This window comes from Symphalangus syndactylus, chromosome 6, assembly GCF_028878055.3.
Source record: "Symphalangus syndactylus isolate Jambi chromosome 6, NHGRI_mSymSyn1-v2.1_pri, whole genome shotgun sequence".
NCBI classification, from domain to species: Eukaryota; Metazoa; Chordata; class Mammalia; order Primates; family Hylobatidae; genus Symphalangus; species Symphalangus syndactylus.
The window spans coordinates 12,924,993-12,952,630 of record NC_072428.2 but is presented as its reverse complement, the minus strand read 5'-3'; the positions used below and the strand labels follow the sequence as shown (position 1 = coordinate 12,952,630).

The 27,638-nt window shown below is 42.5% G+C and overlaps 2 protein-coding genes and 1 pseudogene across 6 annotated transcripts in view; all 3 read left to right on the top strand.

Moving 5' to 3' along the window:
* ALKBH3 (alkB homolog 3, alpha-ketoglutarate dependent dioxygenase) overlaps positions 1-23,889 on the top strand; it is a 39,300-nt gene extending 15,411 nt beyond the window's left edge. For 4 of the 5 annotated variants that reach the window (XM_055281859.2, XM_063641855.1, XM_063641856.1 and 1 more), the window contains exons 8-10: positions 5,149-5,358; positions 22,663-22,761; positions 23,537-23,889. In XM_055281859.2, coding sequence (XP_055137834.1) covers positions 5,149-5,358; positions 22,663-22,761; positions 23,537-23,629 — 402 coding nt within the window. In that variant the 3' untranslated portion in view covers positions 23,630-23,889. Of the gene's footprint in view, positions 1-5,148; positions 5,359-22,602; positions 22,762-23,536 lie in introns of those variants that run through there. The other variant, XM_055281860.2, reaches the window with a different exon arrangement.
* On the top strand, positions 1,061-3,207 carry LOC129484208 (SEC14-like protein 1). The gene has a single exon (XM_063641858.1). It carries the CDS (start codon positions 1,095-1,097, stop codon positions 1,515-1,517), a length of 423 nt encoding a protein of 140 aa, XP_063497928.1. The 5' UTR covers positions 1,061-1,094; the 3' UTR covers positions 1,518-3,207.
* On the top strand, positions 1,677-3,201 carry LOC134736981 (SEC14-like protein 1; annotated as a pseudogene).
* Positions 23,890-27,638: the final 3,749 nt, after the last annotated feature.

Below are 27,638 nucleotides of genomic sequence, written 5' to 3'. Positions count from 1 at the left end.
TTGCTCTTGCCCAGGCTGGAGCGAGCACAGTGGCTCAATCCTAGATCACTGCAGCCTTGAACTCCTGGGCTCAAGTGATCCTCCTGCCTCAGCCTCCCAAGTAGCTGAGACCACAAACATGTGCCACTATGCCTGGCTTATTTTTTTGTAGAGAGGGGTCTCAGTTTATTGCCCTGGCTGACAGTGGCTTTATATATAAAAGAATATGAAAAGTTTGACATGGTTTCAGATTCCATATTGCAACTAACCTTTAAGAAGTCAGCACTTGTTAGTGGAACCGCAACTGCTCTGCGGAGCTGCTGGTATGAGCGTCCCTTGCCACCCCGCATCCCAGGCCTAGCCTTTCTGACAAGAGCTAGACTTTAGGCTCCTTGAGAATATTCAGTTTTGTATGTTTGAATGTCCTCTCACCATATTCAGCATAAAATACCATTCTTTTTTTTTTTTTTTTTTTTTGAGACGGAGTCTCGCTCTGTCACCCAGGCTGGACTGCAGTGGCGTGATCTCCGCTTACTGCAAGCGCCGCCTCCCGGGTTCACGCCATTCTCCTGCCTCAGCTTCTGGAGTAGCTGGGACTACAGGCGCCCGCCACCACGCCCGGCTAATTTTTTCTACTTTTAGTAGAGACGAGGTTTCACCGTGTTAGCCAGGATGGTCTCGATCTCCTGACCTTGTGATCTGCCCGCCTCGGCCTCCCAAAGTGCTGGGATTACAGGCGTGGGCCGCCATGCCCGGCCATAAAATACCATTCTTTTTTTTTTTTGAGACGGAGTCTCGCTCTGTCGCCCAGGCTGGAGTGCAGTGGCGCAATCTCGGCTCACTGCAAGCTCCGCCTCCCGGGTTCACGCCATTCTCCTGCCTCAGCCTCTGAGTAGATGGGACTACAGGCGCCCGCCACCACGCCCGGCTAATTTTTTGTATTTTTAATAGAGACGGGGTTTCACCATGGTCTCGATCTCCTGACCTCGTGATCCGCCCGCCTCGGCCTCCCAAAGTGCTGGGATTACAAGCGTGAGCTACCGCGCCCGGCCCCCCATTCTTAATGATTATACTTGGCAAGACAGGTGTGAAAGGATTGCTGTTGTATTACAATCATGGTGCAAAAATACCAGTCAACAGTGAGGGTGTACAAATACCCCTTCAAATTAATTATGGCTGCCTATGAAAGGAGGTTCCCTACGTGTCCTTTGATTCCGACATTCGTGGGAAGTGACACTGTGAATGAATTCAAGAGTGAAGATGGGGCTGTTCATGTCATTGAAAGGCGCTGCAAGCTGGATGTAGATGCACCAAGACTGCTGAAGAAGATTGCAGGAGTTGATTATGTTTATTTTGTCCAGAAGAACTCACCGAATTGTCGGGAACATACTTTGCACATTGAGGCTCATAATGAAACATTTTCCAGTTGCTATACTGTTCACCCAGAAAATGAAGATTGGACCTGTTTTGAACAGTCTGCAAGTTTAGATATTAAATCTTTCTTTGGTTTTGAAAGTACCGTGGAAAAATTGCAATGAAACAATATACCAGCAACATTAAAAAAAGGAAAGGAAATCATTGAATACTACCTTCGCCATTTAGAAGAAGGCATAACCTTTGTGCCCCGTTGGACTCCGCCTTCCATCACTCCCTCTTCAGAGACATCTTCAACATCCTGCAAGAAACAAGCAGCGTCCATGGCCGTTGTCATCCCAGGTGCTGTCCTCAAGGAGGGGCTGAGTGGCGATGCCCTCAGCAGCCTCAACACACCTGAGCCCGTGGTGGGCACCCCTGATAACAAACTAGATGCTGACTACATCAAGAGATACCTGGGCGATTTGACTCCACTGCAGGAGAGCTGTCTCATTAGACTTCACCGGTGGCTCCAGGAGACCCACAAGGGCGAAATTCCAAAAGATGAACATATTCTTCAGTTCCTACGTGCACGGGATTTTAAAACTGACAAAACCAGAGAGATCATTTGTCAATCTTTGACGTGGAGGAAGCAGCACCAGGTAGGCTACGTTCTTGCTACCTGAACCGCTCCACAGGTCCTTCAGGATTACTACACGGGAGGCTGGCATCATCACGACAAAGATGGGCGGCCCTCTGTGTGCTCAGGCTGGGGCAGATGGACACCAACGGCTTGGTGAGAGCTCTCGGGGAGGAAGCCCTGCCGAGATACGTTCTCTCCATAAATGAAGAAGAGCTAAGGCAATGTGAAGAGAATACAAAAGTCTTTGTTCGGCCTATCAGCTCATGGACCTGCCTGGTGGACTTGGAAGGGGTGAACATGCGTCACTTGTGGAGACTTGATGTCAAAGCCCTGCAGCGGATCATCGAGGTGGTGAAGGCCAATTACCCTAAGAGACTGGGCCGACTTCTCATCCTGCGGGCACCCAGGGTATTTCCTGTGCTCTGGACGCTGGTTAGTCCGTTTATTGATGACAACACCAGAAGGAAATTCCTCATTTATGCAGGAAATGACTACCAGGGTCCTGGAGGCCTGCTGGATTACATTGACAGATTATTTCAGATTTCCTGAGTGGAGAGTGCATGTGCAAAGTGCCAGAGGGTAGACTGGTCCCCAGATCTCTGTACTGGACCATGGAGGAGCTGGAGAACGAAGACCTCAAGCTCTGCACTGAGACCATCTACCACTCTGCAAGCATCTTCAAAGGAGCCCCACACAAGATTCTCATTCAGATTGTGGATGCCTCTTCAGTCATCACTTGGAATTTCGACGTGTACAAAGGGGACATTGTCTTTAACATCTATCACTCCAAGAGGTCGCCACAGCCACCCAAAAAGGACTCCCTGGGGGCCCCACCTCTCCAGGTAGGAACAATGTGCAGCTCGTAGACAAAGTCTGGAAGTGGGGCCGTGACTATAGCATGGTGGAATCGCCTCTGATCTGTAAAGAAGGAGAAGGTTTGCAGGGCTCCCATGTGACCACGTGGCCGGGCCTCTCCATCCTGCAGTGGAAATTCCACGGCATGCCTGCGTGCGCCGTCAGCAGCCTGCCCCAGGTGGATGATGTGCTTGCGTCCCTGCAGATCTCTCGCACAACTGTAAAGTGATGTACTATGCCAAGGTGATAGGCTCCGAGGATTTCAGAGGTTCCATGACGAGCCTGGAGTCCAGCCACAGTGGCTTCTCCCAGTTGAGCCTGCCACCACCTTCTCCAGCCAGTCCCACTCCAGCTCCATGATTTCCAGCTAGTGCCACACCACCTGCACCTAGTGTGCAGAGGGGATGGCCGCCCCTCCTCGGATAGCCAGCTCCATCCACCCTCCCGCCGAGCAGCGACATTGTACAGACTCCTCTCACCTCTAGATAGCAAATAGCTCTCCCGATGGTAAACATAGTCATTTCATCCCAAAACCATCTTGGCAGGTAGTTTTAACTCTGATCCTACCTTAACTCAGTAGCCATAGATTTTGTATATGTTGTGCACAAAATCAAACCAGAGCACAAGGGCTCTCTTGAAATAAAAGTAGTTTCTATACCAATTAAAAGATCGACGTGGTCTCAGAAAAAAAAAAAAAAAAGGAAACCAGTACTTGTTGAGTTTTGGTATAATATCAAAGAAGAATACCTACAGTTATTTGAAAAGGCTGTAAACTACATACCTATGTGAAGCCAATTTCCTTCATATACTTCAATAAAAACAACCTATTTTAACAGATTGAATGCAGAAACAAATATGAGAATCAGCTCTCTTCTATTAAGTTAGATATTAAAAAGATTTGCAAAACAGTGTCACCCTTCTCATCAATTATTCAATTATTTGTGTTGGAAATTATAGTTATTTTTCATTAAAATGTTGATGTTAGCATGTAATAGATTTGTCATTGCATTTTTTTATTTTAATTTTTTATTTTTTTTTTTTTTTGAGACGGAGTCTCACTCTGTTACCCAGGCTGGAGTGCAGTGGCACAATCTCAGCTCACTGCAGCCTCCGCCTCCCGGGTTCAAGTGATGCTTCTGCCTCAGCCTCCCGAGTAGCTGGGACTACAGGCGCATGCCACCACGCCCAGCTGATTTTTGTATTTTTAGTAGAGACAGGGTTTCACCATATTGGCCAGGCTGGTCTTGAACTCCTGACCTCGTGATCCACCCGTCTTGGCTTCCCAAAGTACTGGGATTACAGGTGTGAGCCATGTTGCCCGGCCTGTCATTGCATTTTAAATGAATTAACCAGTAGTTGAAAATTTTTTCAGTTTTAATTTTAAATATGATAAAAACTGATGGCTGTAACCCATATAAACAAAAGTTCTTTGGGCTCCTCAGTAATTTCTCATGTAAAGTTTGAGAACCACTGTTCTAAAGCAAGCTTTGTAAAGTACTCGAGATTTCTGGGAGAAAAGAATTCTAGCAAGAACCAATATAAGCTATGTTGTTTGTAGCTCCCAAGTACAATCTAAGGCCAGGGGTCACAGCTTCCTGTAATATACATGGCAAGACAGTTCCAAATATGAATTACATCAGTGAACCCAGTGCCCAGGAGGCAGGGCCATGGAACCTGTTTAAGTCTTCTGTAGTTGATGGCTCATACACCTGTCAAGAGCATATCATGATTCTCATTCTTTAGAAAAAAATGTTTTTACTCTTCAGGTTATGTTTTTTGGAAGTTAGCCAGTCTGAAATGTTAAAGATCATTTTTAAAAAGCAATTCTCCCAACCAGGATAAAATAGGAATAGAACGAACAGAGGGCCACCCAGCAGGAAAGTTGTTTCACTCTTCAGGCTTCAGTCTGGGTCTGCTGACTACCTAGTGACATATTGGCTTTGCTGCTCCACTTACCACCTTAATGACTTACCAAGGTCACTGCCCTGAAGATACTGATGTTTGCTTCTTTGCAAAGGCCATGTATTTAACATGGAAAGGATGAGATGGTTAGATAGATTCTGGTCCTCATGATATTGCTGTACTAAATTTAGTACTTTTATAAAATTGCAGAGGTCAACTTGCTTCAAAATAGAAATGATGGGAGGGAATTAAACTACTTTTCTTGCCTTCTGTTTATTGCATTCCAAGTGGTTTGCTTATTTCATGCCCTGGTTATAACCTGGCTGATTTTGCTCTTTCTTTCTGTTTTTCCATGCGGCTGTCATTTTGTGTGTTATGCGACTGTCTCTGCCCTTTTCTTGGTCTGTGGATCGCAGTGGCATCCCGTGCTGCACACACTAAAGAACCGCATTGAAGAGAACACTGGCCACACCTTCAACTCCTTACTCTGCAATCTTTACCGCAATGAGAAGGACAGTGTGGACTGGCACAGTGATGATGAGCCCTCACTAGGGAGGTGCCCCATTATTGCTTCACTCAGTTTTGGTGCCACACGCACATTTGAGATGAGAAAGAAGCCACCACCAGTGAGTATTCTCTTTTTCTTATGCTCTTCCTGCCTCTTATTAGTCTGTGAAAAAAGTAGAACTCTTAAAAGCTTCTACTTTCAGATTTTGAGCATGGGGATACACATTTTGTTGATGAAACATTTTCAAGTGACTACTTCCCCGTGGTTAACTTTTGACTTCCAAAGTGCTCCTTCATTCATTTACATGTCCAACAAGAATTGGCTGCCTTATGCTAGGTGTTGGGGGCTCATTTCATTTATGATAAACTCCCTGTCCTCCTGGAGGTACAGTCTAGTTGGGGTAGATAAATATTGCCAATTACTCAAATAATTGCAATGGTGATCAATGCTGTGAAGGAAAGCCTTAGAAGGATGACTCAAGCTAGTGGGAGGCTAAGGAAGAGGAAGGAGGCTAAGGAAGACGTCCCTGAAGAAGCCTTTATTTTAAGTGTTCTTCATGGTAATATGGCTACTTTTCTGTAAGGGAGCATTACACATATCTTTGTTCCTTCTTAGCCTTCTCCTGAAATAAAGGTGAATCTGTAACTCTTTCAGAGAGAGGAAACTCAAGCCAGATTATCAGAGATGGTGATCTGTCCACATTCAGGTAGAAAAACAGTGACCAAAAAATGAATAACGATATAACTTCAGTTTCCACCCCAGCGCTTACCTCGATTATGTGACATTTGAGGAATACTAGGGTTATTAATTTTTTAAGAAATCAAAAGTGTAGCCCCTTACGACTAAGATAGTAACGCCAAGAAAAGAGCAAATTATTTCATTTTCAGTGTTTGTGCCTCTACCAGCATTCCTGATCATTCAGCTGGTAATATTAAACCAGACCCAGTCAGTGTGGAAGGCCAGCCAACAGGCTGTTTTTCTGTTTGCTTGCTTTTTAGAGACGGAGTCTCAACTCTGTCGCCCAGGCTGGAGTGCAAGTGGCACGATCTCGGCTCACTGCAACCTCTGCCTCCCCAGTTCAAGCGATTCTCTTGCGTTAGCCTCCCGAGTAGCTGGGATTACAGACGCATGCCAGGACTTCCGGCTAATTTTTGTATTTTTAGTAGACATGGAGTTTTGCCGTGTTGGCCAGGCTGTTCTCAAACTCCTGACCTCAGGTGATTGACCCACCTCGGCCTCCCAAAGTGCTGGGATTACAGGCATGAGCCACTGCACCTGGCCCAGGCTGATTTTTAAATAGACCTAAGCCAGACCACATCATTATTCGTTCTCGTGTCAGTTCTTCGTCAGATATACTTCCATAAGAATACAGTTAACAGACTGAGTGTTTTCCTGGTGTGTATTGGGTTTCTATGCATGGTATTTTTAAAGCATATTGTGTAATTTTGCATACATGCCATTAAGCACCTTTTGTTGGTATAATTTCCATTAATTAGGTTTTCTTTGGTTGTGTTTACATAAAACGTTTGATCATTGTTAGGGGATTGGTAGTTGCCAGTGTTTTTTTGAGTGAACTTGCTCCCTAAGCCTTCAGTTACATTGGCAAGCAGCCTTCTCATATACCAAGGAATACAGCTTGAGAATCAGACAAACCAACTTTTGCTATGTTTGTTTTAGATATGATTATACTTCTGTACACAGCTTCCACTCAGTTAAATACCAAGTTCACATGTGTGAAAAATTCATCCTGCCCTTAGTAAGACTCCTGTTACATAAATACTATAGAAACACTGTATCAGTCTCATTATTTAAGTTCAGACCCTCTTCTCAAGCCAGATGTATGGAACCTCAGCTTGTTGCCAGGAGTGGTCCTGGGACCAGGGGCTGTAGCAGTGAATGAGTAAGATGAAATCGTCTTTCTCCTCCTGGAGCTCATCTAGCATATGCTAGCGCTGCACCTTCCTCCTAGAGTTATCCTTCTGGCCTCCTGATTGGCAAATAAGCTATAGTATATATAGCCTTTGGTATAATAATGGTTTTTAGTTCTTCACACTTACTTTCTTTGTGGCTCAGTATTTAAGTGTTCAGTTACTGTTTCTTTACACACATATTTTCACCACCACCATGCCCCTTTTTAAAAATTTGGGCCTATTTATAGATTTGAAGCTTAAGAATTCCCTAAGTATGCTTTTTGGATAAATCATTTTACCGTACAAGCAATTTCCAAATATTATGCATTCACAATATTCTGGTGCCCAGAAATACCCCATTTCTTCTCCCCTCCAGAGAGCTGAATTTCTTCATTTTCTCATATAAAGATATGACATATGGTGATCAAGAGCTATTTCTTGGTAGCACACATCGGTTATAGGGTAACATGTAGATGGAGAGCATAACTACTACATACGTTGTTTCTGTGGGCAACCATTTGGAACAGCACCTTATCCTGCCGTGCCCCATGCTGTAGCTTTCTCTTCTCCTCAGCCTTCTTGGAGCCTGTTTTGATGAACATGAATGATAATACAGGCCAAGAAATACTCAGAAGTGGTAAAGTCCACATAATTGTCTGCCAGTGGCAAGGGAATCTGCACTACGACTATGGTAGCTGATTTGATTAAAATACTGATCCAATAAGTAAGAAAATTTGCCTGAGATTTTAACAAAGTTGGCTGAGGGAAGGGATTTGGGAAGAAATACAAACATGTTGGTACTTCAGGTTGTTGACTGTAGTAAGTTTTGGCTTCTGGCCTAGTCTTAACTATGATTGAATTTCATGCAATTTTTGTATATCATCTCAATTCTGGCTTTTGTTTAAGATTGGGGAATTGAATATTAATATACTTGAAATTATAATCACACATGAGTAAAAAGTGACCTTTTTTCCCCAGAACCTGTAAGGTCCATTTTTGTGTAAACAGGATACAAGTTTAAACTTTTGAAGATTCCTTCAGATCTCACTAACAGATTTCCAAAAACCTGGGGCTCTACAAATGTAGCTAAGCTCGAAGTGCAGAACCCTTTCTTTGAGTTGATGGCCTTGGAAATATACCTTAGAGTGCATCATCTTTATCTTATAAATAATCCTTTTTTCCAAAGGATTGAAAGGAAGTGATTATTGCAAATTTTTGTCTACTTTTCTTTATAAACTCAGGTGATGAGAACATGACTCATGATTCATACAGCCCAAGGTAAAGCAAACTTTAAAAAGTACAAATTAGGTTAGTCTTCTGTGTGGGATTTGTAGGAGTCTGACTTCCTGTAACTCTTAGAGACCTATCTCATTGTACTACTACAGATTGTAATTTTCGTGTCTGTCACCAAGATATTCAGGGTTTATTAGAGGTTGTGGGAGGGAATTTTTCAAACTCCTATTAGCTTTGACCCATCGGAGGAGAAGTTAATGGCTATTTGACTTGAGTCACAGTTTCGCATCTCAGGCGGACATGGAAGTGTCATGAGATTTCCTGCACTTTGTTCAAATGTGCAGTTTTGAGACAGAAAATCATTTGTTTTGGGCCACTTTCAAAGGGAAATAGTCTTGATTTTTTAAAAATTCCAATTCCTCCACCCTTGCAGCAGCTGTTTATTTTGTAGTCTGGCACCTTGAGCAGATCTCCGTTAACTGCTGATCTACTGAAAGCTGCCCCAGTTCCACACACTGTATTCCTAACAGTTTCTCCCTGTGCTGAGACAGTAAGGAGATCTTTGTTTCGTAAGCACCAGTGCCCTCTGATTCATGCATCAGCTCAGTCAGCTTCATGTAGACATCATCCCTCGGATTAAACATTTCACTCCTCCCAAGGTGCCGGTTTTTTGTTTTTTGTTTTTTGTTTTTTTTTCACTGTCCTGTAGTCCAAGTCTGCCAACTGCTGCTCATTCATTTTGATTTTAGAGTAAATTACCCTTTCCTTTAATGATATTACTGTCATTCCTCAGGGGCATAGTAGACTTGTTTAAGCTCGCTTTTACATTCATTCCGATTCCTTTTTTTTGTTTAGTTCAAATCAAAGACTAAGTGAAAGGCACCTTATCTGTATTCTGGCTGGTGTCAGGCTATATTGTCTGAAGACTGTCATAAAGCTTGTCAAATATACTTCAGTAGACCTTTTTTATTCTATCAGGCTGGCTTTATTAAAGGTTTTCTATACTTCTTGTCCCAAACCCAGTTGTACTTTTCAAACTACATTGTGTTCCTGTTTGCAAAGATTAGTCTGGTTCTTTTCCCAGCTAGTTTTAATTCTATACTGAAAAAAAAACAAGCTGGAAAAGGAACTACAAAAGCCATTTGGCAGGCTGCTATTTCTCTGTCGGTTACCATGGAAACAGTGATGGCTGGGGGGTGTTATTAGATAATAGCAGGAAGTTTGTGATGCACTGGAGGTTTAGATGCCAAAAGCCTTGTTTTTCTAGCAAATTACCTCTGGATAAACTGTATCCTTCATCAGCTGAATTCTGCAAATGGTAGGGGCTCCCATTCACCTCAGGGTGACTGAGCTGCGGCAAGTTGAGCCCTCTAACCACTCCTGTCTTTAGCCCTTGTGAAGAATGTGAATCTTGTTTGTATTGCCAGGAGAGATGATTGTAAAACCAAGTCTAGCGGTAGAGACTATGAGAGCACCCAATGAATTGGAGGTCCTAGTGCTTCCTTTGCTAATTGGTTGTGGGTTTTTTGTACACTGCTGGGAAGAGTGGAGTATAAAAAGGTCAGTCAAGTCATAAATACTGATATTTTTTATAAGACTTTAGAAAAGAAGATATTGGAATCCAAAATAATATGATACTAAGTAGTGTAAATTTAGTTAGATAAGTTAGATAAGCTAGTATTATGCAGGATTTCGTAGAGTGGAAACAACCCACACCTTAGCCAGCAGCCCCGCTGGTGCTATTCCAGTCATCTATCCTTCCTATTAATCCAGCTGGTGATTATAGCACCTACTCTAAGAGATTACAAAAAATATTTGAGGCTGGGCATGGTGGCTTTCACCTGCAATCCCAGCACTTTGGGAGGCCGAGATGGGAGGATCCCTTGAGCTCAGGAGTTTGAGACCAGCCTGGGTAACATAGTGAGACCCCATCTCTATTTTTTTAAAGTAAATAAAATAAACACAAGTAAATAATAAGTAATAAAAAGAAATACTTGAAATAAATTGTTGATAGCCATGATCATTTAAAAACACTTTCTAATGAAATTTTAAAAATTGGGTTGTATTTCCTGTTTCTATCCCTGATGTTGGCAAAAAGCACTCAACTGTCTCATTTGTACTTATTCCTTTTTTGTAAATGGGAATGATAATTGGTAGCTACTTCATGGAAGTAATCAACAAGTTTTCCCATGAAAGCCTTTGTAAACGGTAGATGCTATGGTGACTTTTTGGATATGGAAACTGAAAAAGGAAATAGCAGTGAAACTAAACTCCAAGGTACCCTTGGTCTGTGAAATGGCATTCATTGAAAGAGCATAGGGAAGCCTCAGGGAAGGTAAGGCAGCCTGTGGATCATAAATGGTGACTGGGTTTTTGAGTTCCCATCTCTAGGACCATTTAATGGTTTGGAGAGTGTGAGGGTGAGTAGATAAAGACTATGTGTGTGTGTGTGTGTGTGTGTGTGTGTGTGTGTGTGCTTAAGCAGATAAAGATTGGTAGTCCTGATAAGACTTGAATTATCTTCAGACTTGAGATCCCTTAGGAGTTGGAGTCCTCATATGTGTCCTTGGGGCCTTGTCTCAAGCTAGAATCCATGCCCTGACTCCCACTGGGAATAATTGATTTTTGCAACAAGCCTCCCAGTTTTCTATTACTAGTGACAGCACTTTTAGTTTTAGTAGGACAAACTTGTGTTTCCTTGTGAAACTAAGTGATTCATTGTTGTTTCTGTGTGTACCATGATTTGGCTTGCAAACCTGACTTTTTTAAACCTTGCCCCAGTGGTAGAGGCTTTTTTCCCCTTGCCATACTCTTAAGGACTATTCCTAAGCCATCTGGTGATTTTTTTCATCTTTCACGAGTCACATTTTCATGGAGGATGGCTGCCTCAGAGGCAGAGAAGAGCAAAGTGTGTTTCAGGGAGGGAAAGGAGGCCCTGCCCTGGAGCAGAGCGAGCCAGCTTGAGGAGTGTCACAGGTGGTGAGACTGGGAGAGTGGGCAAGCACCAGGGCATGCGGAGACTCATGAGTCTCAGACAGGTGGTGAGACTGGGAGAGTGGGCAGGCACCAGGGCACGCGGAGACTCATGAGTCTCAGGAAGGAGCAGATTTTGTTTTATGTCGATCAGGGAGCCAGTGAGGTGTATTAAGCAGAAGAGTGACACGGTCTGATTGGCAATTTTAAAAGGTCACTATTGCTACTGCATGGAGCCTGGACTAGAAAGAAACAAGGAGGCCAATTAGGACATTGTTAGATTTTGTATATACCTTGGGACCAAGGTAGAGAAGGAGAAAAAGGGATTATTCAATGGCATGAGCTCAGAGGAACAGGGATTTTTATTCTCTGCTGCAGAATAATGATTTGAAAGTATTATTGAGGAGTAAGGAGAATGCTCTGTCACCTGGCTCTGTGAGCCACTGGATGGAGAGCCATGATCACCTTCCATGTGAGAGGGTTTCAGGGAATTTGCAGTCTTCCAGACATAGCCGGACTTCAATTAGGATGAGGAAGCAGAGAGAACCTTCAGAGCTCATTGAGATTGAAGATATAGGTGAGTTTGCTCATCTTTGAATGGGAATTCCAGAGGACACGGTGGAAGGTGCAGGAGGGAAAGAGTTCCGGGGGATTGTGTCTGATCAGATTATGTCCAGGAACAGTTTGGGAATGAGTGTTCTGGTATTAACAGATGGCTGGAGAGGCTTGCACTTCTGCTAGTGACTGGGCTCAGCTGGAGGTGAGGTATGGCGGAATGTGTTCTCATGTGCTTTCAGAGGATGAAGGGCGTTTGTTTCTGGTGCTAGCACCTGAGATAGAAGCTCTTTCAAGATAGCAGTTCTTTTAAGTTGCATTTTTTGGAAATATTATATTGCCAAGAATGGAATCTTCATCACATGATCTCTTCTGATTTCACATGCGCATTCAGTGTAGCTGGAACAGCTACAACTGTGAGTGTAAAACCAGGTTTGTTTTTGCTCAAATTCGCTAACTTCTTACCGCCACCCTATCCCTAGTATTATTGCAGCAATAACTCTGAACAGTAAACCCTGTCAGCAGGGATTTCATTCAATTTCATTGACATTTCAATGTGTGCAGTCCAGAAGGAAAGGTAGTAGTCTGCCTGGTAGTTTGTGCTGTCGATGCCTGCTGAGAGAGCCTGTGCCGCAGCCAACAATTGCCCAGGCCTCCCAAACGCTCTTAAGTTAGTGAGACATTGGTGAGGTCCCATGTCATTGAGCTTTTAATATCAGTGAGTGTGCCTGGTATAGGATGATTGATTGCACCAGTCCTTTCTGCTCACCTTTCTCATTTACCTCGCCAGAACCTTCCAAGCCAAATAAATGCCAAAAATCAGGAAAGAGTTTTAGAAAAACTCAAAAAATCTGTATGTGCCAGGTAAACTGTTTTGAACCAATAACCTCAGTGACTTAAAATCTGTGTTTTTCTAGCTGGCTTCTTACTTTAGCAGATCTTATTTCAGAAACAGCTTCTGTTTTTAAAGTAATGTATTTCAGATCGATGCTAGGATGTCATCAGTTAAGGTGTGGTTTGAGTCAGCAGAATAACTCTGCAAAGATGACTTTGTGGGGTCCCAGCTTTATTCTCTCTCCATCATTTCTGTAATTAATATGTTGTGTTTATGTCAGATTTTAAAAATATTTTACCACTATGAGCAAAAGGACCAGCTATGTTCTTGTATCAGCACTAGAGGAGCAACTTTGCAGCCCAACTATAGCTGCAAGCTTAGATGATCCATGAAACAGTCTAGACCTCAGCTGGGTTCTCAAGGGCAAGGCAATACCACAGTTTGGGAAAACAAGCTGAAAAGAAATGATAAGGAAAAAAAGAGGACATTACTGGCATAGCCATAAGTTGGGCAATAGGGCAAATAAATGTACATTTGATCCTCAGCAGGTAAGTAGCTGTAACACAGCCTAGCATTTAGTTTTCAAATATCATTTCAGTCTGCAAAAAATGCCATGACTATCCTTATCAAGCACCTCCACCCTCTGTCTGATCCTTTGACCAGCGGGCTAGAGAAATCTCTTTTATCTATTACCATCATGAAAAAATGCTCTGCTTGACCCTGCAGGTATCCTGACATCTTGGGCTTTTTCTTGTTTTGAAGCACAGATTCAGGAATGAGTTGTCTGCATCTGAAGTCTCCCCTTTCTCAAAGCTTAACTCATTCTTGACACACCTGCTCTTTAGCTCCGTCCCACCACTCTGCTGAAATTATCCTCATACCATTGACCTCAAATCAAGTCCACCAGCCTGTCCTCAGTCATCATCTCTCTTCCTTGTAATATTGGTCACCAGGATGCATCACCTCTGTGTGTGAAACATGCCCATCTATTACCTGTGTTTTCTTCCTCTGAAGTACTGTCTTGTTTTAGAATTCCCAAACTTTTCTCATTGCTATTTTCTGCCTCCTTTAAGGCCTTTTCTTTTACATTCAACCCCTTAAATATAGAGGTTCAAGATTATCTTTGATTCTGTTATCGTTCTCTACATTATTTTTTAGGAGATTATGAACTAGCAGTAGATTGTAAATACCATATGGGCAAGGTCCCTTTCTGTCTTATTTATCATTACATTCCTAGCATTTAGTTCTACATATGTTGATTGAATAAGCAAATAAATAGGATCTCATTAGTTGTTATAGCTTTAACCATTCCTTCTTTGGTGGGATGACTTCTGAATCTCCTATCTCCAGCTTTGACTTTCATCTGAAGTTCCAGTCATCACTTTCCACATGTTCACGAGACATTTCCACTTAACAGCACATGTGACTTCCACCCTGTAATGATAAAATCAGATTCGTATTGTTCTTCCAGAAAAACTCCACACTTGCTGGTAAGTTCATTTATGTTCATGTTAACCTAACCATTCTCTTGGTCAGGTTAACACTGTAAGTTATTTTCAGCTCTTCCTTGTTCCCTTGTTTCTCATATATTATCAAGTCCCAAGTCATCTGAATTCTTTCTTGAACTATCTAAAGAACCCATCTCTCTTACAGCAACCATCTTTATCCCAGGCACTTTTTAACCCATGCCTACAGTACCAAAATGACTTTTTTTTTTCACCCTGATGTCCTTAATTCCAATCTTTGCTCCCTCTCTTCTGTCCATTACCCAGATGTCAGGTATTATTTCCAGGAACAGTTCTTTCCTGCCTCTCTCTCACTGTCTTCTCTCATTCTCCCCTCTCCAAATATTAATTAAACCCCTACTGTGTGTCAGGTATTATACTATGCTCAGCTCTGGGGATATAGCAGTGAACATGACAAACGTAGTCCCTGCCCCTATGGGGGTTACAGGTGCTAGACTATAATCCAATGAACAGAGAGAAATAGTTACAACTCATGGTTAGAGCTCTGAATTTTTATTTTAGAAGATCACTCCGGCTGCCGTGCGAAGAATAATTTGGGAAGAGGCAAGAGTAGGAGACTAAAAGAGTAGGTGGTTGTAGTCATCGCAGTGGGAGACTGCTAGCTTGGACTAAGGTGGCATTGGGGATGAAGAGAAGTTAATGGGTTTGAGGTATATTTCTGAGGATGAATCAACAGAACTTGCCAGTAATATGTTAGATGTGGGGGTAAGGATCCAGACTCCCAGGTGTCTGACTTGAGCAGTGGTGAGTGGAGTTGCTGTTTACTCAGGTAGAAGAGAAGCCGGGATTTCTGCATTTGATTTTGTCCTTGCTGGAGGAGTTCCTTCTTCTACATGCAAAATCTGAGATGCCTGAGGTTTCCAAATGTTAAGTAGGCAATCGACTGTATAAGTCTGGAGTTCAGACAACAGGCCTGGCTGGAGATGTCATTTGGGAATTTTGGAATAACCACAATAGTAAAATGCTAATAATAAATAACAAGTGTATAGTGTTGACTGTGCCTGGCTCTCTTCTAACTTCTTTATATTGAATTCTCCGATAATTTTATATAGTTGATGCCATTATTATTTCCATTGTACAAATGAGGTGGCTGAGACTCAGTGTTAAATCACTTGCCCAAGATGGCTTAGACAACTATTTGTTGAATGTGGAATCGAATTAAAACTAATAATATAGACCATATGTAAAACTGTGGAATTGTACATTATCATTCAGAGAAAGAGAATAAAAAAGGGAGCGGCCAGGTGCCGTGGCTCATGCCTATAATCCCAGCACTTTGGGAGGCCGAAGTGGGCAGATCACAAAGTCGGGAGCTCAAGACCAGCCTGACCAACATGGTGAAACCCCATCTCTACTAAAAATACAAAAAATTAGCCAGGTGTGGTGGTACGCGCCTGTAATCCCAGCTACTCAGGAGGCTGAGGCAGGAGAATCGCTTGAACCTGGGAGGTGGAGGTTGCAGCAAGCCGAGATCGCACCACTGCACTCCAGCCTGGACAGCAGAGAGAGACTCCTTCTCAAAACAAACAAACAAAAAACAAGAAGGGAGCATAGAGCCTCAAAGGTTGAGCTCACTGCTCTCATCACTTTGTTTTCCACCTGAAAAATCTTAATTTGCTTCTGTTGGAACAAAGGATAAAATAGAAACTCCTTAGCCAGATTGTCAAATCCATACATGATCTTAGCCCAGAGAGATCCATGGACTCTCACTGTTCCTGTATGGTTGCTCCATTCTACTAAGTTATCTGTTTGCTCTCCCCGGGGCGTGCTCTCCAACTTCTTAACTTAAAAGGGCCCCCTATAGCATGAAGGCTTTCCTGATGCCTCCAGTGCAGAAATTAATAATAGTTACTGTGTGCCAGGTGCTTCCTGTGAACCTGGAAAACGAGAAACAGGTAGCAGGCTTCTACCTTGTCCTTTCTGCTCATTTGTGTTTTGTTTTTATAAATATCTTCTTAGTATAAAGATGGAGGCTTTTCTGTTTTGCTCTTCTAAGGAATCAGAGATGATGTGGAAAACCAGCTGCCTCACTGTTATCTGAGATCTGTAATTTGGAAGCATATTTTGCTTTGAATGACTTTTTCTGATTGAGTTGAGGGTGAGATGAAGAATGTGATAATTTTTTTAAATTATGGCATTTATTTTTTAAAATCTTAATATATTAAACAATACAGTTTCAGATACAAAAAAAATTACTGCAATAAAACAGTTGAGGTGTATTTCCATTGTGCTTCCCTTCCTTATCGGGAAAGTACATTGTCCACTGAGAGACAGGATGGATGGCCTCTCCCAGCTCTACACAAAGCACAAGCCCACTGGCTCTCCTGGGCCTTGGTTAACACATGGAACAGGCTGTGTTTTCTAAAATGTTGTGGCAACACTCATAAGTCAACCATGGTTCAAATCACATATTTACATATTGGTCAATTCTTTATGATAGACATAAATGAGATACAGTAAATAATTTCCAGTTGTTAAAAAAACAAGTACAGGAGACAAACTTGGTCATTGTACACAAATATACTTCATGTGTACAGACAGCTTCATTCAGGTCTCATTTTTTTTAAATTTTTGTTTTAGGTTAGGGTATATGTGCAGGTTTGTTATATAGGTAACTTGTCTGTCACGAGGGTTTGGTATACAGATTATTTCATCACCCAGATAATAAGCATAGTACCCACAGGTAGTTTTTCCGTCCTCACCCCCCTCCCATCCTCCACCCTCAATTATTCAGGTATAATTTTAATTTGAAAGACCTAGACCTAGATATACTATTATTTAAGTGATAATGGCCTCTAAGATTTATTCAGATTACTATAAAATAATAAACAAATCTGCTTTAATTTAAAACTCTGCCCATTGCTTGAAACCTTGGAAGAGCCTATGCTACAATCAGTTGCTAACTAAAAGCAATGGTACATGTATTTGATATTTCCCCACAGTTTCTGCCTCTAGATTTAATTCAGTAAAGGAAGATGATATTTGAAGATGAAGTAGCACCTGTGTCCTGAGCGTCTCTCAGGCACTACTGCATGGAATGGCAAAGGGGAGGCAAGAAGCACATCAGAAGACAACGGTCTTAGACGCTTACAAGTCAGCTAAGGTGACTGACAAGGGAATCAAAGAAGGCAGTCATGTCATGGACCTATCAGCAGCATAGCTGGGCAACCCTGGAGCCGAATCTGGCCCTCAGACTTGTTTAAATTGCCCAATGTTTTTAAAGACACTGAATTAATTACCAAAGTTTATAACTCGGGAAATTTCACATAAAAATCCCACTTGTCAGCTTCCCTGGAAAACCCAGAAGAGGGGGCAGCACTGGGGGAACAGCGATCTGAAACGGCTCATTGGCAGAGCAGCCACCACCTTTCTGCAGGCCCCTGGTTCTGCATGGCTCCCCCTCCTCCCTGTGCTGCACCCAGCCCACACCTCTCACTTATGCTACTTGCTGGTGTTTCTGACCCCTACAGTATAGTCAGGATGCCATATAATCAGGACAGGAAATACTAGGATTTCAGAAGGAATAGAGCTTACTTTGGAGAGCAGAGTATAGTGGAAAGAGTAGGGCTTTAGAGCCGGGCAGATCTACATTCAAATGCTAGCCTGCCCTCCTGCTAGCTTTTGCCTTAGAGAAGTATTTTTCCTCCAGCTCCCCTTGCTTGTGATAAAATGGATAATATCACCTTCCTTGCCTCCCTTATGAGGTTGTACTGAGGATTAGCAATAACGGATATAGAGTGCCTGATGTGCCTGGTACCTGGGCACATGCCATGGTGGATCTTGTGGAAGAAGTCTAGCAGGATACTTTGGTTTAAGTACCTGGAAACTGTTATAAAAAGAAGCATGGAAAAAAAAGAATAACCCAACCACCACCAAAAAACAAACTCCATGTATATTAAAGAGTTAAATCTAAAAAATGTAAACTCTTAAAAAAAACTAAAAGGAAATGCAGTTGTATATTTAACTTTCCTCAGGATGGGAAAAGACTTTCTAAGCATAAAAATCATGAAGACGAGCCAAAGAAAGGTCAGTAGAGTTGACTCTAAAATTTTTGAGCTATTCCGTGTTAAATACCGTAAGTACAGTTAAAACGCAAATAGCAAATGAGAAAAGCATTTGCAAAAAGTATGACAAACAAATGTCTTAATATCTGTGGTTGTAGATCAGTAAGAAAACAGTGTTAACACCCCCATAGAACAATGGACAAAGGACATGAACAGAGAGTGTTCACAGCAGAAGAATCACAAACAGCAAACAGAATTTAAAAAAATAAGTTGAACTTGGGCTGGGCGCGGTGGCTCACGCCTGTAATCCCAGCACTTTGGGAGGCCGAGGCAGGTGGATCACTTGAGCCCAGGAGTTCAAGACCAGCCTGGCCAACATGGTGAAACCCTATCTCTACTAAAAATACAAAAAAATTAGCCAGGCATGGTGGCAGGCACCTGTAATCCCAGCTACTCGGGAGGCTGAGGCACAAGAATCGCTTGAACCCAGGAGGTGGAGGTTGCAGTGAGCCGAGATCACACCACTGCATTCCAGCCTGGGTGACAGAGTGAGACTCTGTCTCAAAAAGAAAAAAAAAAAAAAAAGAACTTGGCTGGTAATCCAAGATCTCTAAGTTTGAATGAGTTGTCATTTCTCCCCTAATTGTTTTTCGTTATTGTCAATTGATAATGTTCAGCCAGAAGATAGGTACTGTCAAGTTTTCCTGGTGAAATTATAGATTGCTGCAGCCTTCTCAAGAAAGCAGTTTGGTAATATAAATCAAGTGCCTTAAAGTTCATATACTTGGCTCCAGTAATTCCATTTTTAAGAATATATCCTAGAAATATATGCAGAAATGTTTTGCCCAAAAATCTACTTGCAGCAGCTTTTTATTTATTTTCCCTCTTTTTTTTAAAAAATACTGGTGTATGAAAATCAGTCTCCAACCATGTGCTCCTTACTGCTCCATCCTTAGTACTAGCATAATGCCTGATATATACAGGTGGTCAAAAGGTATTTGTGAGTTTAAAGGAAGGATATGTTCATACAAACGAATATTCTATAACCATATTTTTGAAATGTATATTTAAAGATATAGAAAAATGCTCAATAAAATATTAAAAATGGAGTATACACGATTGTATATCTGGAATACTCTGTGTGTATGTTGTATAAACTCTGGATGATAGGATTACAGGCGATTTTCTACATTTTCTGTGTACTCTTCCTCAGTCATTCAGTACATATTTATTCATATGTGTGATAGGCACTGAGAATGTTTCTTAACAGGAAGACCACATAAACTTTCCCTCATGGAGTTTATAAGAGCAGAGATTGAATAAGTAATTACAAGTGCATCATTTACTTTAGTAAACTTATGTTACTTTTTATATTCTAGAAAGAAAACCTGTATGATTTTAAAGCTTTGATGATTGTTTGTAATTTCTAAGGCATTCTTTTAGGACAAGAAAGGGATGATTATAAGAAAACTCCAAATCTCATATAGTATGAATTACCTTTCCAATGGAAAGAAAAATGTTTAGGTTTCTCATTTGTTGGATGGTTAATTATGACATAACAGTAAATATATTCAGATTTTTTCACCCCAAATAGCATTTTCTTAAAGGAAACTGAATAGGATAATATCTTGGTGAGGTGGAGGTAAGAGTTGTGAGAAGCTTTAGAAAAGCATAATTAAGCCTTCAAATGAACTGGCTGCAGTTGGAGGAATGAGAATGTCGATCAGCATTAATATAAAAATACATGTTTTTCGCTTTTTCCATGTACTCGTAGGGTTTCCAGTATTTGGAAAACCAAGAACATCAATAACAAAACCCACCCTGTAGCTCGAGTGTGACCCTAAAAGCTTCTTTTAACCAGGATGAGGGATGGAAAATTTTATCCTTAGCCCTGGTTTTGGGGGGTGTGTTTTGTTTTGTTTTGAAGAAAACCCTGAGTAAATCAAAAGGGCTACAGAGATGTGTTTGGGTAACTTAACCACGCTTAATGACTAGGAAGGCACTCTTCTAAACAGTCTGACCTGTGTTTCCACTGTTGCTTATCCATTTACCAACTGGAGCCTTTATGCACAGCCATGTGGGCTCCTCTGGCCTTTTATCTGACTCCTAAGTGGAAAAAGTCTCCGTGCATCACCCTTCCAGCCATCTTGAAGGGTGGCTCTATGGTCTGTTGCCACTCTGGCCTCAAGAGAAGGATGTATTTGTGAGCTCTGTGTTGCATTAGTAGGATCCCTTGCCCTCTTTCCTGTCTGTCTCCTTCTGCAAATTAGGAATGCATCTTCTAAGTCAAAGATCTTAGAAGGAGTAAATAACAAGCAGCAAAGAATGAGATCACTTCTCACAGAGGGTACACTGTGTATCGGTATCTCCTTTGTGGACTGATTCGAGTGGCTCCCTCCCAAATGAAGGCTCACCCTTGTCTGCTTTTTGGTATGGCTAATGGTTATGTTGAACGTAATGTGTTCAAAACCAACCTGAGGCATTCTCTCATTTGAAAAGTTCAGATCTTAGGAACAGTATGTGAAATGTGATAGTTGAACATCACTTGCCATCAGTGCTGACTGCATTTCGGAATTCTCTTTCACGTGTGAGGTGCATTCCTGCTTCATGTTTCCAGGTGGAACTATAGTGTTTACCTATTATCTTCCACTGATCTAGCACTCCCTTCTCCCCAACAGTGTTTTTAATGTTCTAAGAGATCTTCATCTCAGAATTGCCTTCATGTTGTGCTTAAGTGTCTTTCCTTTCTACTTTATTTCATTCTCCTTAGTGTCCGTACTTGATTTGTAGATTAAGCCCATGTTGCACTCCCTGATTATGTAGAGGGTAGCAGAAATTCTTCTGCTTCTAGCTGTGTTGAACCTTGATCTGATAGCTGACTATACAGCCTAAATTAAGGAGCCTTGGACTCTCTAATCTCATGGTCAGTGCACTCCCTCCGGATATCTTTTCCCCAGTAGGACATGTGTCTCCTCTGTGTGGCTTTTTTTTTTTTTTTTTAAATCAGAGCAGCCTTTTGCTTTTCTGAGATGGAGCTGGGCTGCAGTGAGGGCAGGGCCACCTTCCCACTGCCCTCTGGTTGTCTGAGGGGTCAAAGATAAGTGTTTTGGTGCCCACTTATTACTGGAAGAGAAAAGGTGGCAGACACAATTAAAATCAATCACTGAAACCAAAGTTATTTTAAACATTGCTTCTATCTTCTGTCTATAAAAATTATGACTATGCTTGACAAAGTTACTGCCAAAAGTTGGGGCCTGGAACTTAGACTGTTTATGCAAGTTCATGATTGTTTTGATTTTGATTTTCCTAGGGAAAATCTTTGTAAACAATTAAGTTCTCAGAAGCACCCATACAGTAATAAACATAAACACAGTTTGCACCGAAATCAATCCTGCAGTAACCCAAATGTAACCCTTTCTATCGGAAGTGAAGCAGATGAATGAATAGACCCATCAGCTCTGCCCAGAATGGAGGTGAAGAAATCAGGAAGCTCAGATCTGTCCCAGTCTCGAAGCACTTGACATGCTCTTTGTTGCTGTGAGCACAGTTGTTTAATGCTCCTGGTTTTCAGCTGTGGAGGAGCCACACTACCAGTTGATTGCTTTGCAGCTTATGCTGTGAAGACTCCTGAGAATATTGGACATAAATTGCTTTTGAGCTCTCTGTGTAAATACAAGGCATTTGCATCCTAAGTGTACAGGAGTCGTGATCCATCCTCAAAGATGTAAACAGCCAATCTCAGTTTGACAGCACTGTTTTGGTCAAGTCAGTGCTCCCTTTGAGAAAATCTTGCTGCTGTCTGTTCTGGAAAGAGGCGGGAGTATACCTCCAAGACTCCATAGTAGCCATGAGAAGAATCGAGACTATAGGTGCCAATTAGTAAATTAGCATACATTGTGAAAAGGTGAAGGCTGTCATCGCATCAAGTCTTGGTTAAAAGGACATTTTCCCCACACTGAGTATGTCAAAATGTAGAGCACAACATCAGTCAGATGTAAAGAATTCTTGTACAAGTGACTTTTATTTCCTTCTTAGGCCAGAATGGGCTTTTCTGCATTTTGGATTGTGATGATGATGACACTAATAGCTAGCACTTACTGCATGTCAATCTTCAAGGGATTTACACATATTCTATCAATGGAGGCTCACCATAGCCCTAGGTGGCAGTCACTGTCATCCTCCCCATTTTACAAATGAGTAAGTCAGGGTACAGAGAGGTGAGGTAACTTGCCCACAGTCAAGCAGCTGCCAAATTACAGAGCTATATATGGATTCCCACAGTCTGGCTGAGCAGAGGTTTCCATTTTTTTTTTTTACCTCTGTCAGGTTCTGTTGCATCTTGATCACACAGGCAAAAAATTTATCGCAACAAATGCTGTTTTCTAGGAAGAGAATGGAGACTACACATATGTGGAAAGAGTGAAGATACCGTTGGATCATGGGACCTTGTTAATCATGGAAGGAGCGACACAAGCTGACTGGCAGGTGAGGATCTGCAAGTAATATGAATCTGCTCTCATGTGGAGGCAGTTTCCTGACTCTGAGGACTATTTCTAAGTAGACATGGTGAAAAGCAAGCTGCTTTTATAATGAGCAAGAGGGAATGAGCTGACATTCTTTCCAAGGAGTTTTGCTACTACTGACAATCCAGGTGGACACTAGTGTGGCCAGTAGAACTTTCTGTGATGATGAAAGTGTTCAGTATCTGTGCTGCCTAATGTAGTAGTCACTATCCACATATGACTGACTTCTTAAAATGTGGCTTGCATGCTATAAAGAACTGAGTTTTTAATTTAATTAATTTAAATTTAAATAGCTTCAGGATAGCTAGTGACTATCTTATTGGAATACACAGCTCCGCAGCTAGGCCATGCCATTTTTAGGCCAGATCATTTCTAAGGTGCACATGTTAATGTCAAAACACTTACCATGAGAATGGAATCTCATGCCTTTCTTTGGTCTCATCCATTTATATGTTTTATGAGATTTGGGAAATGGCAGGTGTCTGAGAGGAACAGCAACAATTAGAAAAGATGAAAATATCTCACTTCAGAGGTGCTGGCATAGCACAGTGGGGCTGGGGATGGAAATTTGTTTCAAAGAAGGAACCTTTCTCCACAAGACTTCAAAGAGCTTACTACTCATTTAAGGAGGATAAGATGGAAATATTTCTGTATTCTCATGACTAAGCTTTAAGTCGCTTTGAACTAAAAGTGTGAATGTGTGTATTTATGTCAGAGTTATGTGTATTTCCGTTTAGCATCGAGTGCCCAAAGAATACCACTCTAGAGAACTGAGAGTGAACCTGACCTTTCGGACAGTCTATCCAGACCCTCAAGGGGCGCCCTGGTGACGTCAGAGCTTTGAGAGAGAAGCTTCACTGAAATGGAGCAAACCTTCCACTGAGAAGCCACTTCAAGAGGCTGGTGCTGCTAGATCTCGTGATGTGGCTGTTGGGAAGATGGTGGGGTTTGTTTCCCAGCTTGGAGTCCTATTAAATGAGAGCCAGCAACTCATGTTGGTAATAGGTCTACTGTGGGAACAGTTATCCCTAACCACAGCTCAAAATTGCTATCATCTTTAGGCAAATTAAAATCTATGTGGCAGTGCTTACGGATGATTTTGTTCATAAGCAGTTTTCCTCCTGCCCTCCCCCGCCCCCCACACGCCCCGCCTTCATTTGAAGAAATATGAATGGACTTGTGCCTCTGGGGAGAAGAAAATCTCACGTGTTTGTTCCTTGTGACTACAGTGAAGTGGAGATATAAATATGCGTCAGGGACTCTGGAGCCTTCCGTAGGCAGACAGCTGCTGAAACCCAAACAGAGGTGGTTTCATCTTGGCTTGCATACTATCGTAATGGAAAGCTACATATTCAGGGAACACTGTAAGTGAGTCTTCCTGCGACACACTGAAGACAGGTTACAGGCCTCCAAATAAAGAGTGGTGGCAGTATACTCTCATCTAGCCACCTTCAAGCAGTCACCTGTAATACAAGAGAAGACTGTCCCCTTAAAGGGAGGAATCACTGAATGATGTCACAGGAAGTAGCAGGCTGAAATTGAGGCTGAAGAGCAGCAGAAGGCTTGCTCATGACAGCTGTTCCACATAGATTATTTTCCCCTCGGGAATCACTTGAGTCATCTAGACCCAAGTCAGATAGAAGTGGGAGCAGCCCTGCAGGGAATGCACTCAATTGCCTAATAGTTCTCTTCACCTTGTGTTTCAGCAGCCCTATGACTAACGCTCTCTTCTGACTCAATGTTTTCTTACATACAGGGTCCCAAGGTACAAGGGTTAGTCTGTGATGTCACTGAGGTTCCCAAAACAAAACAGAGTGGCTGCCCATTATTGCATCATAAAACCACGTGTCTACTTGACCTCTTGACTCAGGAGCCGTGTACCAGATTCATTCCAAACCAAGGTACAGAAAACCTGAGAGAAAGGAAATGAATTTAAATGGATGAAAATAGGGCGGGAGAGTTAGAGCTTCTCTGTCTGCCAGTGGGGGAAAGGTACAGTGCCTTCTTGCTTTTTATCATGTTTCCATTCCAGGCTGTAAGATTGTTGCTCTCCATGGTCATAGGAAAAGGCTGGGCACGCTCTGACTCGGCCTCACATGGAGCACCATGCCTGGCCAGGCTGTTCTCTGACAAGCTCTCTGGCTCCTGGCATTGTAGTCCCCCTGCCCTTTTAAAAAACAAAAAACAAACAAAAAAAATGAGCATAGCTTGTTTCTCTAAGAAATATGAAATGCTTTCTAAAATTTGAGCACCACACCAAACTTTCCTGTGAGGGAGGTTCAAATCACCATAAGAATAAAATAAAGCCTCTTTTTAATTCTTAGCTGTTCTCATATTAATGCAAATAATACCTGGCCAGGTGATACAGCCAGCTTTGGTGATAAGTTTGATGCATGACACTAGGAAATTTATCTTCCATTCCTTACTAATGAAAGAACTGGCAGATGGTTCCAAGTCTTCCAGCGTCCTTCTTTCTTAATGGAGGGTCATGATCTCCCCTTGCGGCAGCTGTGCATTTGATCTCTTCGCTTGTCACACCCATGTCTTTCAGGGAAACATTTCTACTGTACAGCAGATGGAGTGGGCCACCACCTGGGTTTCTTGGTCTGAGAGCAGCAAATCTTCAGTTTTGTTTTTCTTGCTGTCACTCCAGATATCACATGCCAGAACTGCCCTTTTCTTTACCATTAAGATAATGTCCCTTCTGAAATGTCAAGTAGGTACTTGCCATAGAGTAAAACTACAGGGTGTAGGCATAGACAGGAATTCCAGACCATGGCAAAGGGCAGTGTGCTCAGTGACTGCAGCAGCCTGTTGCTTTGTTTTGCTGGTGCTAGATCTGAACTAGGAATTAGAGGTGAAGCTGTTTTTGCTTACATTGCATGTAAAGCTGAGGAAGCAAATATAACAGCAGTAGCATGAAGAAAAACAGGTTTCGGTTTTGTTTTTGCTGCCCTTTTTTTAAGCTTCAGCAGGCACTGTCCTAGGAGCTTTTATACATAATCCCTAATCCTTCCCACAGCGCTGCAAGAGAGAGGTCCTATTCCCATTGTAGAGGCTAGGAAACTGAGTCTCCAAGATGTTAGGTAAGTTAACAGGGCTTGTAGTGGCAGAACCAGATTTCAGACTGCAGGCTAGTTTCTCAGCCTGTTTGGTTTCCCTTTGCCATGCTGAATGTAGGCGGAATGGTCTGCTGAGCACTCCTGGGAGCCTGAGCCTCAGGGCTGGCTCCTGCCGAGCTGGTCACAGCTGACCACAGGCCACCTGTTTGTTCCCTGGCTTTCCTGTTCATCAGGGCAGGCATCTGCATCTCATCTTCCCTTAATCAGCATCAGCATCTTCTAGCCAGAAACTGCTGGTGACTGGACTAGCAGTTGCCCATTTCATTGGGGAAGCTCCTTTTGAGGGGACAGAATCCAGCTTCTGGTGAGTTAGACAAATTCTCAGCCAACTTTCCTTGATTTTCTGGCAAGTGTTTCCTGACCATATCCACCTTCAGAGATATGAAACTTTTAGAGACAGATAAGTTTTCCCCTGTGGTCCTTTCTTACCTCATTCTTATCTGTGAATACACTTGGGGACCCTGAATGACACCCAAACTCATATCAGGCTTTTTCCACAATACTTACCGACACCATTACTCCAGTCAGCAGCCCAAAGAAACATCAGGCTCCACACTAAAAGTGTCTTCTTTATAACAGGCAACTTGCTCCAAACATGGGTTGGAACACTCACACTTAGCACCAGATTGCATCCCCAGTGTTGAAATCAGGATCCACATTGATCCATCATTAACCCACTAGCTCGGGTGGCATTGACAATTCCTCATAAGTTTGAGTCACAGCTAATAAACCTGCCCTTTCCTTGTGGCACCCACTCTCTGCCTCTGTGGCTGATGTGATCCTGCCCTAGTGCATGGCAGGTCTGTCTGGACACAGTTAACTATAGAGCCGTCTCCTGAATTGCGTCGTTGCATTGCTGAAAGAGTTAAGTAGGCCCTGCAGTGCGCTGAATGCTCCAGTTGGAGGGTTTCAGAGAAAGTCCTGACAAACAACGGGTTCCTGCCCTGCTGGGAATATTTCTTCTTTGAGTTCTGGCAGCTATTACTTGGCTGCAGAATATCTAAGACCCACTTTGCCTTTTCTGGTCATAAACACTTGTAGTGTTGAATCCTAAGTCTTGATTATTTTTTTAATGGTGGCTTTGATAAAGCCGAATGTCTCCATAGTGATGCATTCTGTTTATTTAAAACTTTACTTATACATGATTCCACCCACACGCTTTCCTCAGAGGGACCTGGTCTACAACTGCCCTCTTTCCCAACCCCATTTTGTGTTTGGAAGGAACACGCATGTGAGACCCTTGTCAGATTGGTGCTGCTGCAATCCATTCTTAGATGTGATTCCTGTGTCTTGGTGTCAGTAGGGAAATGACTTCAGTGTTTATTTACTAGAGTGACTAATGGTGCCCTTTCCAGCTGGTCTAAAGCTGATGTGCCTCCATTTATAATAAGCCTTCCCCAGCCTGTGAATAGAGCCCCATGTTGGGCTGAGCTGTCTGTTAGTGTTTAAGCTGGATGGGGAAGAGGAGGCAGTGTCAGAGCACAGTGGAGGAAAACAGGATAAATTAAGCTGTAGCTTCGTAGCCAGCACTACCAAGAAGGCTGTTTTCTCAAATGAGCCTGCTTGGAGCTGGCAGAGGCCTGTGTGTACGACGCTGTTAGGATGATTTCTGTGCCATCACTCCCCCTCATAGGAGCAGTGATGTCACGCTCTCTCAGCACAGGGACAGTCCCTATTCTCATGTGGCCTCCAGGAATGTGGACACGCCTTCACTGCT

Coding starts and splice junctions, on each gene's coding strand:
- LOC129484208 (XM_063641858.1), top strand. CDS start 1,095: ATGGTGCAAAAATACCAGTCAACAGTGAGGGTGTACAAATACCCCTTC.